Raw genomic sequence first — 18,094 nt, 5'->3', positions numbered from 1 at the left:
CCAGCCAAAAGCTACATTTGCAACACACAGCCAGCAGCTGCATGCACATCCCCCTATCAGTATAAGGAAAACCTCACAAGAGATTGTGTACACGAAATGACAAGATAAATAAAAAGTTATAATCAAATGGAAAAATATTCCAAATACATAAATATTACTAAAATGCAATTTTTCGTCTCTGACCCAATCACATGCAATTCTCAGCCCTACACAAGGTATCAGAGATCATGTGTTACCTGCTTTACTCTTAGTTTGGTTCTGCTGTAGGCTTGCCTGGTACTGTGCATAGGCTGCAAGTTTAGCCACTAGAGGCTGTTTCTGTAAAACTTTTGCCTTCTTTGTTGGAGGTTTTCCCTGTTAAAAAGAACGCAAGTGACAGTAATGTGAACTCATGAAATAGGAGGTGAAGTAGGCCTGCTCCACCACTTAATACAATCGAGGATGATCCAAATGCAGCCTTAACTCCACAATCTATCTTTCACGCCCTTGCTTATCAGGAATCTATCTACATCTGCCATAAAAATATACAAAAAGAATCTGTTTTCACCACACTTTGAAGATTCACAACCTTTAGAGAGGGAAAACAAACACCTTAACAGTCTCACACCTCCCCAACCACCCCCCCCCCCCCACACTTTCTGCAGGGATCACTCTCTCCACGACTCCCTTGTCCACCCATCCCTCTCAACTGATGACCGTCCCGGCACCTATCCCTGCAACAATGCAAAGTGCTACACCTGTCCCTACACCTCCTCCCTCACCACCATTCAGGGCCCCAGACAGTCCTTCCAGGTGAGGCACTGCTTCACCTGTGAATCCGGGGGTGTCATTTATTGCACCCAGCGTGGCCTTCTCTACATCAGTGAGACCCAACGCAGATTGGGTGACCACTCTGTCGAGCACCTTTGCTCCGTCCGCCGCAACAGCCAGGATCTCTCAGTTCCACATCCCACTCCCATACTGACATGTCTATCCACGGCCTCCTCTACTGCCATGTCAAGGCCAAGGACAGGTTGGAGTAACACATCATATTCCATCTTGGTAGTATCCAACCTGACGGCCTCAACATAGATTTAATTTCTGGTAACTCCTCCACTCTTCCCCACCCCCTTTGTTTTCCCTCATTCCTGTGACCCCCTCACCCCTTCTCTTTCCCCTCCCCCAACCTCATGACCTGCCCATCTATTCCCCACCACCTTCCCTTCATTCCATGGTCCATTGTCCTCTTTTACTGGATTTCTCCTTCAGCCCCTTGCCTCTTCTAATCATCATCTCTCAGCTTCTTACTTTTTATCCCCCCTCCCCCACCCACCTACCTTTCCCCTCACACCTGGACTCACCCATCACCTGCCAGCCTGTTCTCCTCCCCCTCCCCTGACCTCCTTATCCCAGCTCCTGCCCACTTCCTTTCCAGTCCTGATGAAGGGTCTCGACCCGAAACATCGACTGCTCATTTCCCTCCATAGATGCTACCTGACCTGCTGAGTTCCTCCAGCATTTTGTGTGTTGCTCCAGATTCCAGCAAGTGCAGAACCTCATGTGTTACCTCAACCGTCTTGAATGGACAAACCCAATATTTTTAAAAGTGATCCCTGGTCTTACATTCTCCCACATGAGGAAACATTCTCTCCAACCCATCTGGTCAAGAGCCTTCGGGATCTTGAATGTTTCAATCTAATCCCTTGTGAACTCCACTGGATACAAGCCTGGTCTTTCCATCCTTTCCACATTAAGAACAATGTAATATCTGCCCCAGAACAACTCACATTAAAAAAAACTTGATTGGAATTACTGGTTTTGCCATTGTAATCATACATCAACAGACCTGTTGGCAGAAATCACACCTGCCTGAACAGCAATGAACTGTACTAGCCTCAAGTAATTATCACTGTGATCCTCAAAAAGTAGTAGTTTTGTGGTTTACAGATAAGGGACAAGGAGTCATCAGACTGAGAAGCTGGCAGAGGATCATTGATTATTGTAGCGTTTAATTAATGAATGGCTATCGATCAGGACTGTACACCAAGCGTGCCACAGACTATCCTTCAGGGAAAAGGAGGAACAATTCCCCAATCACAAAATTTCAGATGGAGAGCCTAAAAATAGAATCTGCCGTGACTTTTATTGAACAATAAATCCTTGAGGATGGCTAAAATAGAATTGCCTATAATAGATTCCTTTCCAATTGTCATTGTGGGCCGAAGGGCCTCTACTGTGCTGTAGATGCAGCACTAAATTTCTGGATACAGCTGTGAAAGATATGGTTCAAACAATCAATTCCTGTCACATGTCAACCAAGCACACGTTTTTAGAAACTCCATAAATAATGAATCTACTAAAAAAGGTTATAAGGGATGATTATCTCAGGAAAGAATAACTATAAGTTACTTTAAATTATAATCAGTAGGATGGCTTTGCTAATAAAAACTGTTAATTATAGCCTTTATAAACCCCTTCGCAAAGTTAGATCATCAGAGAAAATTCAGGCCTGCCCGAGGATCAATAAATTTCAGAAAGCAAGCTCCACTGACTAAGTATTGCTGCGTTTACAGAAATCTGGTTCCCATTCATGTGAAAAAATTGATGTAACTGAAATCACTGGATATACTTGGAGTGAACATACCACACATACAAGCAAATCAATGCCAGATTACATTCTGGAAATGGAAAAATTACCTGAAGTCGAGCTAAAATGCTGGCTTTTTTTGAATTGGATGAGTAGCTTCTGGAGCAGGAAACACTGCAGAATCGTTTGGTCTTGGAATAAAAAGCATCCCTCACTCCAACCATTCCACACATCTCACAGGTGGCTGGTGAACACAGCACAAAATCAAAAAACAATGATGACAAGAGGTCACTGTTCATTTGTACAGCCACACAAACTAGGCGTTTTAAAAAGAAACAAATCTAAAACCTTGGGCTAGAAAACTGCTCCTTTAATTCAGGGACATAGCTTCAGAGTCACAGGATGTCTACTCATATTGCTGGTTGAATAAGTTACAAGAGGCAAAAAGCAGCCTCAAAAGGCCAACAAATAGACATTGGTCTGCAGTAAATAACTGCCTCAACTGGCCCATCATACTCAGATATGCCAAAAAGGAATTGGAAAATGCAGAGTGTTGCAAAGCTAAACTGTTAATGCAAATGTTAAGGACATTTTATAAGGGCTTAGTGCTGAAAGTAAAGATGAAAGTTTTTGACTATTGCTCTTCATATCCAGCAGATTCAGCAATGGAACTACCACCTACAGTGCAAGGCCTATGGATCATGATCAACATTTCCAAGACACTAAAGCCAATGGATCAGCAGCTGTGGATGGTGGTAGGACACAGGAATATAATAATAGCAGGAATAAGCCATTGACCCTCATGCCCTCTTTGCACTTGAATAAGATCATCGTTGATCCTGTACCTTAGTGCCACTAACCTGTACTATCCCCATATCTGTTTTACTCTGTCTTGAATGTACTGGGTGAACTGTTAAAGGGGTCACTTCCTCTTGTGGTAATGAACAAAATTATTTTCTCCCTTCCCCCACAAATGTGCACGTGTTGAAAATAAACCTCTGCATTATTTGTACAGTAAAAAAATAATAAAATTATTTAAAATCTTAACATCTTATAAAAAATTGCTCTAATACAGGAGTAAATGATATTCAAGTATTGCCAAAGATAGACATCACTTCCCATGGAGAGATAAACACTGCTGGGCCAGAACACCAAATAAGGGGAGATAAATTCATCAAATTTAAAGTGACAGTTGAGTAACAGACAACTCGATTCAATGCAGTCAAATGCTGTCCAAAAAATGATAACAATAGAACTAATGGATTTCTCCTCAATACTTTTCATCCCTTACAGATCAGATATATAAATTTGAAGAAAAAAATTTATAATAATATTTAGGAATAAAACACCGTGTCACTTTTTTCAATTGCTAACAGAATTCAATGCTTTAAGAAGTTTGGTACCAGCAACCAACCCACAGGTCAACCATAGAGATGGGATGCAATGTAAAGCCTCTGCATATAAAATGTTTTTCCAATTACAAGCTTGTGGTACATCTGCCATTTTCTCTCCATTAGTCTTACTTTGATTCCAAAGCAAGATCAGCAAGTCTCCTATGCTGTGCAGCTACACCCACCAAGCAATGAGTTATGACCGTTGGAGCCAGTCAAAAGAAACTTCCACCCCATTAGCGAAATTCCATTCAAACCCAGGTTAAATGAACTGCAATCTTAGGTGACCAATGCTGCTCTGCTGTTCCACAGATGGAAAACTCTCTCTCCTATTAATGTCCAAGTCTGTTTCTCATGAAACCAACCCTCAATGTTTCTTAAATGAACAATGGGCTACTCCAAAAGCTGTCGCACCATGCTGCTGATCTTAAAAGTCCTCTTTTTCAAATTAGTACACACAGGGTTCCAAAGGTGTGATGGGGACACTTCCTATGCTGCTGATCAGTTTTTGTTCTTTTTCCTTATTGCTATTAGCTTGTGAGACAACAATGACATGATGAACAAACAGCTGATGATTCAGGAAGTTAATGCTCAATCAGGAAATTTGAAGACAACTTTTTTTTCCATGTTATCAAACCTTGTCTAATTCATTCATTCTGGCTCAGATTTCACACAAAGGAAATAGGTTTGGGTCATCAGCTTTGTGTGTTTGTAGGAAACATGAATATACTTAAATTCAAAAGCTAGCTAACTGGGTACTAAGACATATAATACAACATTCTGAATAGGAAGAGCTGGATCCAATTATAGTCTGTATAGCAAACTCCAAACAACTTTGTGGTACTCTGCCTGTCCCCAAAAGTCCATGAGAAGAACTAGCTAAATACCCAAAAGAGAAGCCTGTGACTGACCCATTCCAGATTTGCCATCTGGGTACGTGTAGACTTGTCCATTGGTTTTGATAAGTGGTAAGCTGGCCGGTATTGAGGTCACTTCCTCTTCACTCTCATCAGAGCTGGAGCTGCTACTGGTGTCCTCACTGCAGCTGTCATAACCGTCAAACATTCCAAATGAATCTCTCCTCTTCCTCTCTGACCGTGGAGAGTGCTCAGTCTGCAAACAAATAATAAAACATTTCAGTAATATACCATTATAATATGGAACACTTCAGGAGCACGAGGGGCTTTCATGCTCACAGGTCAAGACTGTGAAGGACTTAGTAAGCTTCCCTTAATCTCACTCAAAACAATAATTTGGAAAAGACAACTGCATCTATAGCATTACCAAGTCCCAATTTTCCCTCTCTGCTTGCACATTCACATTAAGCACAGGTTTCACAGCAAACTTAAGAGCAGCAAAAAAAAACCAAAACTTAATCCCTTTTTTTTTAGACATCCACAACACTTTTCTGCCTGTGATCTTTCCACTTTTGGTTCCCACAATTTGCTCACTCACTGCCTGGAGGAAGGTAGGGATCAAAGCAAACTTTCAATTCTACCATTACCGTACTGCACTTTGACAATTACCTAGTTGATCACTGACCTCTAATTCTATTCACTTGTTTGAAGTGGTAACAAGATTTCAGTGGTGACCCAATATATGTGTATGCCAATTAGGTGTGTGGATAGCATCTACTGAAATGAGAAGATCCTAGAAAATTAAACATTTTGATCAAAGCTCTTTTACAGTTAAAGGCAACAAAGTTAGCCCAAAACCATTCAAATACACTCCAAGCCCCATCTTCCAATACGAAGAAACTGCCCTAAATTTGTCTCCGTATTGCTTCCTTCCCAGTGTGGATATAGTTGCCCCATAAGCACAAATTATCCTTCAACCTCTCAACCAAAGGATTAAAGACAACCAATAGGGGATGGGATGGTAGGACAGCAGGGAGAACCAAAATCACAGTTGAACCCAATTTAGACTGCCAATTATCCACATTCTCCTGCAGGAATCACTGGCTGGCAATCAGCATAAAAACAGCATAGAAATTAATCCCATGGACTAACATGGCACAAGAAGCTGGAGACAATTTCAAATCCCATCACGGCACCTGGAGAGTTTAAATGCAAACAATTAAATAAATATGGATTTTTTTTTAAAAAGGTAGCATAATGACCACAAAACTACCAGGTTGTCATAAAAAAGTCACATGGTTCACTACTGTCCTTCAGAGAGAAAAATACCTGTCACCTTTACCCACTCTGGCCTGTATATGCAATTACCAATCTGGTAGACTCTCAACTGCCCTCCAAAATGAACCTAAATTCAGGGATGAGCAATAAATGCTGGCCTTACCTGTGAAATGAATAAATTCATGAAATATATTCAACAAAACTTCTAGACAAGAGCCTAGGCTGTGCATAATCAAACACTCAGTAACACCCCAACCAGCACATATGCCCCATCAGCAACAAAGTTTTGTGACCCAAGAAATAATTTGTTTTGGATTTTTTTCTCTGTGCAGCACACACATTTTAATGTTTGATGCAGCAGGAAGATACCAACACTGGACCTCAGCTGGCAGCAATCTAGAGCAATGGTGCAAATGAGGAAGTTTTCCACAAAATGGAAAGTACTTATTTCACTTTCTACGTTCTCCATTAGATCACGGCAAAAGAACTGGTAATTGTGAGAAAGTGGAGGTGCATTTCTCAGCAAGAACAAGTTCCCCAAGCAGATGTAGTTACACTTCACACAAATCTTGAAGGAAACTTCAGTGATAAGCAAGTGTTGGAATATTCTCCATATATGTTTATCCACTTCAAGTATAATCATTGCTAACTTTTCATTTCATTGCTGTGTACAAGGTACTGAGGTTACCATCAATAAACTTCTTATATTTTCAACTAAATTTCCCTACCCAATGGGTCAAAGCATTGTTTATGCCTTTTTCTTTAAAAAGATGCGTATACAAAATCCCAGTTTATCACATTCGGGCACAGAATAGAATCAGGCACAGAAACAGCACAATTTTCAACAAGCAATCTCTCTTGTTTGTAATTGATTTCGACAAAAATGTAGGTGGGCCGATTAGAAGGTTTGCAGGCAACACAAAAAAATGGCAGAGTAATGGATTATGAGGAAGGCTGTCAAAGGATACAGCAGGATATAGATCAGTTGGAAATACGGGCAGAGACTTGGTAGATGGTGTTTAATCTGGACAAGTGCAAGGAATTATACCTTCGGAGGTTAATTGTAAGATGGAAGTATACAGTAAATAGCAGGACCCTTAGGAGCAGGGATGTTACAGAGGGATCTTGGGGTGCAAGCCCAGAGCTCCCTGAAAGTAACAACACATGAATAGGGTGGTAACGGCAGTTTATGGCATGCTTTGGAAGGGTGCAAAAGAGGTTCATCTGGATGTTGCCTGGATTAGAGAGCATTAACCATAAGGAGAGGTTGGACAAACCTGGACTGTTTTCTCTGAAGTATCAGAAGCTGAAGGGAGACCTGATAGAAGTTTATAAAGTTATGAGAGGCAGAGATAGGGTAGATAGTCAGAGTCTTTTTCCCAGGGTCAAAATGTCTGATACTAAAGGGCATAGGTTTATGGTGAGAGGGGGAAATTTAAAATAGGTTTACGAGGCAAGGTTATTTGTTCTATTTATTTTTACATACACACATATATACACACACACACACACAAAGTGGTAGGTGCCTGGAATGTACTGTCTGGGGAGGTGGTGGAAGCAGATACAATAGTAACATTTATAGGAGGCATTTAGAAGGCACATGAAAAGGCAGGGAATGGATGGATATAGACCATACATAGGCTCCTTGCCAATGTTCTTTTGTCGATATGCTCACTCTCTAACTGCTCACATTCACTCACTAACCAGATTTCCTTGTTTTTCAGCCTATCCCAATGGTCATTGCAGTTTTACCCCATCAGAGACATCCATCTCTCCCCCACCCTCCCTGCAGCTTAATGAGCTTTCATCTCTCCTTCTCAGTTCTGAAGAAGGGTCTTTGACCCAAAACATTAACTGTTTCTCTTCCTAGGGATGCTGCCTGAACTCCTGAATATTTTCCAGCATTTTCAGTTTTTATGTTGGATCTCCAGCATCTGCAGTTTTTCTCATTTGACAACAGTCAGTATATAAGAAACTGCCACAGCCAAGTTTGAGATCATACAGAAATATCACTACTTTCCATGCCTCTGAATACACTCAAGGAGTCCCAGTGAACTTCTAAATTGCACCATAATGTGCCTCCACCTAGCACCTACTGCTATTTCCTTTTTTACCTCGTACCTTACAACTTTGAAGCTTCAGCTAGTATGCTTAACATACGTGGAATGACACAAGTAGAGCTGCTACAACACAGCTCCAGTGACCTGGGTTCAATCCTGACCTCCGAGTGTGTTTGTGTGAAGATTGCACATTGTCCCCGTGGCTGCATGGAGTTCCTCCATACCACCCCTCCCCCTTCACATTCCGAAAGATGTGTGGGCAGGTAAGTTACCTGGCCACTGTAAATTGCTGTGTATGTAGGTGAGTGGCAGGATGTGGGGGAGTTAATGGGGAACGTGGGGAGAATAGGTTACAGAGAAAATTAGTTAGAGAATGCAATTACTCTGTGAAAGGGTAAAGATTCAAAGGCAAAATATTAACTTCCTATAGACACAGCAAAAATGATACCAATTATAAAAGGTTATCCTGTGAGAAGAATACTGAAATTTGACCTGTATTCTACAGAAAGTAAAGTACTCATTGGAATCTTAGTACTAGATAATAAGATCAGTTGGTTACAACTCAAAGAACAAGAGATTTCTGCCACAAGGTTAGACATGAGTAGCCAGGTCTGTTTTCCTCAAAACAAAGAAATTTGAGAGGAGATTAAATAGAGCTGCACAAGAACAAGGGGTTTAATTAGTGTAAGTAAAGAGAAACTGTTCCCCGTAATGGAAGGTTCATGGTCCAAGTGACACAGGTTCAAAGTAACAGGCAAAAGCAAAGGAGTATATTTTTTAAATGGCAGCAGTAATCCAGAATTCACCAGTAAAGGTGGTGGAAAAGGAATTAATTAATAAAACAGCTTTATTATTGACCATTCCACCCAAAGTGGAGGTGAGCCTTCACCGTGGATTTCTGTGATCCTTATACCGATGATTTCCCATGACATTAGGTAGGAACTCCAGGATTTCATAATGAGCAATAATTAAAGTTATGACTGATTCAGGATAGAGCTTGTCTATAAAGCAACAATATTCCTATGACTTTGTAGCCATTTTCCTTCTCGGTTGCAAGACTACTCTGCTATGCATCAACTATAGAGCAGTTGGACAAAGTTGCCAACTGGCCAGCATGCACATGGTAGGCCAAATTGTCCGTTTCCATGTTCTGCAACTCTATGACTCCAAGTTGTTTATGTGATAATTTTATGTATGCATCCTGCAGTCATCAGCCACTCTATGCAAAAGGTGGAGGGAGTGGACATTCAATCCAATGGCTGGGTTGTAATCAGGACAACTGTAGCAGTTCCAGGAGAGTTACGACTATTCTATCAAGTTGCTGATCACAGTCCAAGAGGTGTAGAATCTACGAGGAGTCAGGACACGAGTCAATTCTCTGCTCTTGGAAGGAAAGAAATGAAGGGGGTAGTAATGTTGATTAAAGAGAATATGATAGTGCTGTTGAGAGGGGAAGACAGAGGGAATCACGATAGAACATATTTGGTTAGATCAAAGAAACAGTGAAGGGAATATTGCACCACTGGATGCAGTCAAGAGCTCACCAATGAGTGGGAGAGGCACAAAGAGCAAATATGCAGGGAGATTACAGAAAATACTTAAACAATAAGTTAGTTATAATGGGGGACTTTATTTCTCCACATGTTAACTGGGATACTAATAGTGTTAAAAGCTGAGAGGTGAAGGATTCATAAAATATGTCCAAGATAATTTTCTGGAATTTCTCCAAAACCAAAACAAAAAGTCTGCTCATGCCCCATGGGTTGTAAACAGCACAAGAACCAAAATGACTGCAAAGAAATCAAAGTTGATCGTGAGAAGGGTAGTCTTAGGCTACAGAATGATATTGGTCAGCTGGTAAGTTGGGTAGGCAATACACGTGGAATTTAATTCTGCAATGTGTGAGGTGATGCATCTGGGTGGGGGGAGGCATGATTTAATAAGGGTAGGACATATACCATGAATGGTAGGATGGTAGGGACCCAGAGAGTATTGATGGACGAGGGACCTTGGTGTACAAGTCCATAGGTCCTTGAAAGTGGCAGCACAGATAGATAGGGTGGTGAAGAAAACAAATAAAACATTTCATTAGCCAGGGCATTAAGAGCAGAGAGATCTTGGTACAACATTACAAAACATTGATTAGGCCTCTGCTGGAATAGTGTGTGCAGTTCTGGTCACTACTCTGTAGGAAGGACGTGGTTGCACTGGAGAGGATGCAGAAGAGATTCAGCAGGATGTTGCCAGGAATGGAATGTTTCAGTTATAAGGAGAAACTGGATAGACTGGGTTTGTTTCCTTGGAGCAGAGGATGAAGAGGAGACTGTGATAGATATTATAAAATTATTAGAAGCACAGAGTAAATAGTAATAACATTTCCCCATGGCAGAGGTGTCCAAAACAAAAGGGCATGGGTTTAGGGGGAGGAGCAAGAGATTTAAAGGGGATCTGAGGAAGATTTTTTCCACACCCAGACTGTGGGTGGAATCTGGAACTCACTGGCTGAATTCCAGATTCCATCAACCAGATGCTTAAGAAGCATCTGGATGAGCATTTGAACTGCCAAGGGTGCAGACCAAGTGCAGGGAGATGTGATTAGTATAGGTAGGTACTTGATGGTTGGTCACAGATATAGTGGGCCAAAGGGCCTGACCCCAATGTAAGGGAATATATGAGAAAAGGTTAGCTGCCAACATAAATGGGAATCCAAAAGTGCTCTGTAGGCGTACAAATATCAAAAGGGTAGTACATGGAAGAGAGAGCTCTACTAAGGAAAAAAACAGGAACTGGTACATGAACTTGCACTAATTTTATAACACGAATGCTGAGGGCAGTGTTTAAGGTACAAAATAAATTATTGCATCTGTCCCACCCAGGGACAAGGGTGCTTCCAAAATAACACTGAAGGAGGAGACAGTTGAGACACTAGACACGTTAAAACTAAAGAGCATGGAGATATTAAAATTGGCTGAAATTGGAGTAATAGCCAGATGGGATGCATTTCAGGACTGACAGAGAGTTATTCAGCACAGAAACAAGCCTTTCAGCCCACCACGTCCTACCCTTTTAACAATTCCCAAAATGTACCACAACTGTCAGAAGAAAATTCCAAATGCCATTGCCCTGCCCAGCTTACCCGCTGAATCATTCTGTAACCCAAGTCTGTCTTACTCACGATCAACACCACCATCAGAATATTTACTAATCTCCTACATTCACGTCCAAGTTGTTAATGTATATAACAACGAGCAAGTGTCCCAGCACCAATTCCTATGGTACACCATTGGTCACAGGTCATCAGTAATCTGGTCATCAGTAAAGCAACCCTTCGCTACAACTCAAGCGAAAACAAACTACTGGAAGAACTCAGCAAGTCCAGCAGCATCTGTGGAGGTAAGGGGATGGTCAAGGTTTTGGGTTGAGACCCTGCTGCAGTGTAGAAGGAAGGTAGCCAGTACATAGAAGTGAGAGGGAGCAGTGAGACAGAGGCTGACAGGTGGAACTAGATGAGGGAGGGCAGAATGATGGGCAGATGGAATCAGGTGGGAAGGGGGAGAGGGGAGTGTTGAAACACAGGCTCATAGGTGATAGGTGGGAAAAGATTAGGATTAAAAAAAATATAGGCAGCTGAAACCAGGTGGAGTTGGGGGAAGGGGAATGGGAGGGTAGAGGTAGAGAATAGGTGGAACCAAATAAGGAAGGGACGGAGACACAAGAGACTGCAGATGCTGGAATCGAGAGCAACAAACAATCTACTGGAGGAACTCAGCGGGTCGAGCAGCATCTGTGGAGCTAAAGGAATTGTCAACATTTCGGGTTGAAACCCTGTATCAGGAAGGGAAGGGGCAGATTGAACCAGGTGGAGGCAGGGATAGGAAAGGTGGCAGTGGAGAAGGCCGAGAACAGACCCCACCATCTGGGCCATGTCCTCTTCTCGATGCTGCCATCGAGCAGGAGGTACGGGACCTTGCCACACCTCAAGGTTCAACAACACCTTCTTTCCCACTGCCATCAGGTTCTTGAATCAACCTAAAAAACCCCAAACACTACTTCGGACTATATTTCTTTTTCTCTCTCTCTCAACTTGCACTAATGTCGTTATGCTTATTTTGTCATTTAAGTTATGTATAATTTATGTTAATTTAAGTTTATGTTAATTTATGTCTGTACTGTACTGTGCTGCTGCTGCAAAAGCTAACTTTCATGGCATTTATATCCTGGGTTTGTATGCCCATTACAATAAACTTGAACTTGAATGAGAATGAGAGTGCAGACAAAGCCCAGCAATGTCAGACCAGTCAGTTTAACTCAGTCATGGGAAAGCTTTTAGAAACATTATCACCTGGAGGAAAATGGATTAAGTGTGAGCAAGTTAGCAAAGGCTTGTTATGGTCAAATTGTGTTTGCGGCTGCCGTCCCTTGAAACTTGCCGGGGCCCTGTTTCCCGCAGTCCCTTTAAACTCATTGGGGCCCTGTTCCTGCGTTCTCTTTAAAGTCACTAAAAAAAATTATGCTACTGTGTAGGATTTACAACGAAGACGAATTACAAGTGTGTTGGTCTATTATTGGTCCGGAGGTGCTAGATAATTGGAGTTTTGAGTTGATGAGAATAATGCAATAGATGTGGTGTACATGGACTTCCAGAAGGCTTTCGGTAAGGTGTCACATGACAAACCTAACAGCAAACATAGAACATATAGAACATAGAACAGTACAGCACAGAACAGGCCCTTCGACCCACAATGTTGTGCTGACACAGCTAATCCCTCCTACCTACAGAATGCCCATATCCCTCTATTTTCTGCTCATTCATGTGCCCATCCAAGCCCCTCTTAAAAGCCCCCAATGAATTTGCCTCCACCACCCTATCAGGCAACGGATTCCAGGCATCCACCACTCTGAGTATAAAACATACCCCTCACGTCTGTTCTGATCCTACCCCTCCCTCACCTAAAATGCATGCCCTCTGGTATTAGATCGCTCAATAATAGGGAAAAAGATATTGCTTGTCCACCCTATCTATGCCCCTCATAATTTTATACACTTCCAACAGATCACCCCTCAGCCTCCGCCGCTCCAGAGGAAAGAGCCCAAGTTTGTCCAGCCTCTCCCGATAGCACATGCCCTCTAATCCAGGCAGCATCCTAGTAAACCTCCTCTGCACCCTCTCTAAAGCCTCGACATCCTTCCTATAGTGAGGTGACCAGAACTGCACACAATACTCCGAATGCAGCCTAACCAGAGTTCTGCAGAGTTGAAGCACATGGCACTGATTTTATGAATAAAGAATTGCCGAAGTAATAGGCATTAGAGGGTTGCTATGAATGGTTGCTTTTAAAACTGTAGTAATGTGAATAGTGGCATTCCCCAGGGATCAATGTGACAGCCTTCTCTTTTCATGATCTATATTAATGACCTAAACGGGGTGATGCAAGCCACAATTTCTAAATTTGTGGATAACACAAAACTTGGCAGTATTGGGATCTGCGAAAAATAATGGTGATAAATTGCCAAAGGATATAGACAGACTGGTAGAATGGGAAGACACATGCAGAAGAAGGTTAAAGTGGGGAAACACTGAAACTGTGTTTTAGTGAGAAGGATGAGGAGAAGCAATATAGAATAGTTTTAAAAAGGGGTGTAGGAGCAGAGGGTCTTAGGAGTATGGGTGCATGTCATTGAGAGTGGCAGGGTAGGTTGAGGAAATGATCAATAAAGTAATGAAAAATCCAGGGCTATGTCAAAGGATTACAAAATGTAACCTTCATAGAACACCCTACAGGTTAACTGGAGTAGTCTTCAAATCTAGTTTTGTTAATATGAAGGATGTGGAAACACTGAAGATCCAGAATAGATTTACAAGAATTGTTCCTGCAATGAAGGGCTACACTTACAGGGATCGAATAGAGGGGCTGGGACTGCTTTCTTTGGAGAACAATGAGGAGAGATCTGATGGAATAATACAAAATGAAGAAGGGTCTGGACAGGTTACTTGGTGGGAGACTATTTCTGTTGGTTGGGTTAAGGATTGGAGATCAGCGATATAGAATAAAAGGGAAAAGAATTAAAAGTGACATGAGAATTTTCTTTTTAAAGTGTGTGGTTAGACTCGGGAATGCACTGCCTGCAAGTATGGTTGAGGTAGGTTCTATTGTCTTCAAACAGGAATTGGATAAATATATGACAAGGTAAAATTTTCAAGGCCATGGAGGAGTCGGGGTCATGAAACTAGTGAGTTGCACTTTATTTGATAATGCCTCTCCTCATCCTTCTCACGAAAACACATCACCTTGTGTTTCCCCACATTAAGCTTCTTCTGCCATGGGTCATGCAACTAGTGAGCCACAAAAAGGCAGCATGGACATGATGTACCAAACACTGTAACCATTTGTGATTCTCTTTCTTCGTCTTGCCAGCAAACATAGTTTCTCCTCAATAAACTACGCAATCATTTAGACACCCAAATGTCTTACCAGCCCCAATCTTAATAAATTTCCTTGTCAAAAGTGAGCTCAAAGTATGCAACAAAAAGGGCCCTGAGTGATGGGGAGGGGAAGTGTGTGGAGATTAGAGCCCAGGGGAGGGGCGGGGGGAAAAAGTGGAGGGGAGGGGAGGATGGAGTGTGGAGTGGGATTGAATGGTGGAGGGAGGAGGGAGAGCCACAGTCGCCTGGGGGGGGGGGAGAGGGGGTGGGGGGGGGAGAGGGGGTAGGGGGGGGGGAGAGGGGGTAGGGGGGGGAGAGGGGGTAGGGGGGGGGAGGGGGGGGAGAGGGGGTAGGGGGGGGAGGGGGGGGGAGGGGAGGGGGGAGGAAAGGAGGGGAGGGGGGAGGAAAGGAGGGAAGTGGGGGGGGAGGGAAGTGGGGGGGGAGGGAAGTGGGTGGGGGAGGGGAGGGAAGTGGGTGGGGGAGGGGAGGGAAGTGGGAGGGGAAGAGGAAGAGGGAGGGAGAGGGAGGAGGTGGGAGGGAGAGGTGGAGGAGGTGGGAGGGGGAGTGGAGGAGGTGGGAGGGGGAAGGGAGGAGGTGGGAGGGGGAAGGGAGGAGGTGGGAGGGGGAAGGGGGCTCAGGCACTGCAGGACCCGGAGCTCCCTCTCTCCCAGCGGGCAGGGGGCGGGCCTGCATTCGGTCCAGAGAAAGAACAGGTTGGGGCCCAGCAGCGGGAAGGCTGAGGAGAGACGGCCCGCCCCCGTCCTCACCTCCCGGAGCCCCCGGGGGGCAGGAGGGGAGGCGGAGAGCGGCCCCAGCCCCGGCTGGGCTCCCCGCGAAGCCCGAGGCCTTCGGCAGGCCCAGCGCCGCCACAACAAAGGGCCCGGGCGCCGCTGGCAGGCCCGAGGCGCCGCACTCACCAGATCGCGCGTGTTTTCCATGGAGCCGCGCTGTGTGTGCAGGCCGCGGCCCCGGCGCTCGCCTGCTGCCTCGCCCGCCCACCGCCCCGCGCTCCGGCCGTTTTCTTTTCAAAACTCCTCTGCGGAATATCAACAAAATTAGCATAGCTTCCGCCCACTGCGCATGCGCGACCCACGGCCCCGCCCCCTCCGCGGCCCCGCGTCACGTGGCCTGGGTTTTAACTCGCCAGAGGTCGGACGCATGCGCAGTGAGGGGATCTACTGTTGGCGTGAAAGACTTGCATTTGTGCAGCGCCAGGCACATCCTCTGGGCAGCCCGAAGCCTGGGAAGTACCTCACACCAGCTATTGTGCTTTGGCGGAGACCCGTTTCCACATAGTGTGTTGTCTAATGCAGCAATGTGGAATATTCTGGATTAGTGATAAAATAAGATAAGATCTTTATTAGTCACATGTACATCGAAACACACAGTGAAATGCATCGTTTGCGTAGAGTGTTCTGGGGGCAGCCCGCAAGTGTCGCCACGCTTCCAGCGCCAACATAGCACACCCACAACTTCCTAACCCGTATGTCTTTGGAATGTGGGAGGAAACCGGAGCACCCGGAGGAAACCCACGCAGACACAGGGAGAGCGTACAAACTCCTTACAGACAGCGGCAGGAATTGAACCCGGGTCACTGGTGTTGTAAAGCATTATGCTAACCGCTACACTACCGTGCCTGCCATGAACTGAGGGATAAAGACCAGCAGCTCTTCACGGGAGCGCTGAGGGAACAGGCTGGTGATCCCCTCACTGCCTCATGCGAAAGTGCTGTCCTGTCACTCTTCTCCGTTACATCTCACTGTGTCTGCAAAGGGAAGTTAAAGGGAAAATGCTGGGAACATTCAGCTGGTCAGGCAGCATCTGTGGAGAGAGAATCAGAAACAATGTGTTTCAGGTCGGAGAGCCTTCATCAGAACCAGGAGACCTCTTCCCCAATTCTGAAGCCGAGCCACAAGAGATTCTGCAGATGCTGGAATCTGGAGCAACACACACAAAATGCTGAAGGAACTCAACAGGTCAGGCAGCATCTATAGAGACAAATCCTCCAGCACTTCTTGTGTGTGTTGTTCCCAATTCTGAAAAAGGGTTTTCAACCTGAAATGTTTACTCTGTTTCTCCTTGTTTCCAACATATGCAGTTTTCTTTTGTATTTTGTGATGAGAACGCTTGTCACATTGTAATTACATCCTCCCAACAGCAGCGGCAGCTGTAGCAGCCGATTTGGCACAAAGAGCACTGAGATAAATCATAAGTTTAAAGACTTGTTTTTGGAGGTGTTGATTGAGAGATAAGTGTTGAATGAACATCAGATTTGCCTATCCCTTCCTCATATGGTGATCTAAGATCACTTTACACTTTTTGACAGGCAGTATGGTCACAATTTAACACTGCAGCGCTCCTTCAGTACTTCGGCAAAGTGTCACTCTGGAATGTGTGTTCTATTCTCTGGTCTTTAGCATTCCCTCCCAGTTGAGGGTGACTTGATTCTATTCCAGTTTTGAGAAGTGTGCGAATTCTTTTTACATGGTGTGGCTGTTGCACATCAACTACTATCTTCGTTAGGAGTTTGAGGAGATTAGGTATGTCACCAAAGACTCTTGCAAATTTCTATAGATGTACAGTGGAGAGCATTCTGACTGGTTGCATCACAGCCTGGTACAGATGCTCCAATGAAAAGGACCACAAGAGGCTGTAGAGGGTTGTAGACTCAGCCAGCTCCATCATGGGCACAACCCTCCCACCATTGAGGACATCTGCAAGAGGTGGTGCCTCAAGAAGGCGGCATCCATCACTAAGGACTCTCACCATCCAGGACATGCTCTCTTCTTGTTACCACCATCGGGGAGGACATACAGGAGCCTGAAGACCCACACTCAACAATTTAGGAACAGCTTCATCCCCTCCATCAACAGATTTCTGGATGGCCCATGAACCCATGAACACTACTTCATTATTCCTTTTTTGCACTATTTATTTATTTTGTACTTTACAGTAATTTTATGACTTTGCACTGTCCTACTACTGCAAAGCAACAAATTTCATGACATATAAGTCAGTGATAATAAACTTGATTCTGATTTGGACTTGACTGCAAGGCAAGAAGGTCCAACGTGATTGGAGACTAGGCTATTGCTGCATAGACGCGACCCACCGCACCCCCACACACCCAGAGGAAGCAATACACCAATGCACACTGTTCACACATAAATACCCATGGAAACAAATACACATGGCCTTGCCCACACCCCTCCTCTTCATCCGAGTCCGCTTCCTCATCCCATCCCATCCTTATCCTGACTTCTCCTTGTTTCAGTTCTCCCTAGCTCAGCAGCAAACAACCTGCTAGAGGAACTCAGTGGGTTATTCAGCAGCAATGGAGGCTGCCTGACCTACTGCATCAGAGTCTCGACCCAAAACGTCAACCATCGCTCTGCCTCCACAGATGCTGCCAGCAGTTTGTTTTTGCTCCAGACTCCGGCATCTGCAGTCTCTTGTGTCCCCCTAACCCAGTCTCCTCCATCCCCTCCCTCCCAGCACCCAATTCAGGTAGCATGATA

At 44.3% G+C, this 18,094-nt stretch overlaps 1 protein-coding gene across 2 annotated transcripts in view; it reads right to left on the bottom strand.

Annotated features, from left to right (window-relative positions):
- Window positions 1-18,094, bottom strand: part of mbtd1 (mbt domain containing 1) — a 70,011-nt gene that overhangs the window by 33,946 nt on the left and 17,971 nt on the right. Inside the window, exons 1-4 of one of the 2 annotated variants that reach the window (XM_052032827.1) lie at window positions 15,494-15,659; window positions 4,869-5,070; window positions 2,677-2,810; window positions 237-354 (exon numbers count right to left, since the gene is read on the bottom strand). In XM_052032827.1, the coding sequence (XP_051888787.1) occupies window positions 237-354; window positions 2,677-2,810; window positions 4,869-5,070; window positions 15,494-15,514 (475 nt within the window). In that variant the 5' untranslated portion in view covers window positions 15,515-15,659. Of the gene's footprint in view, window positions 1-236; window positions 355-2,676; window positions 2,811-4,868; window positions 5,071-15,493; window positions 15,660-18,094 lie in introns of those variants that run through there. The other variant, XM_052032828.1, reaches the window with a different exon arrangement.

Source organism: Pristis pectinata, chromosome 18 (assembly GCF_009764475.1).
Source record: "Pristis pectinata isolate sPriPec2 chromosome 18, sPriPec2.1.pri, whole genome shotgun sequence".
NCBI lineage: Eukaryota > Metazoa > Chordata > Chondrichthyes > Rhinopristiformes > Pristidae > Pristis > Pristis pectinata.
The sequence above is the reverse complement of the archived record's forward strand: the minus strand, read 5'-3'. Positions and strand labels throughout refer to the sequence as shown.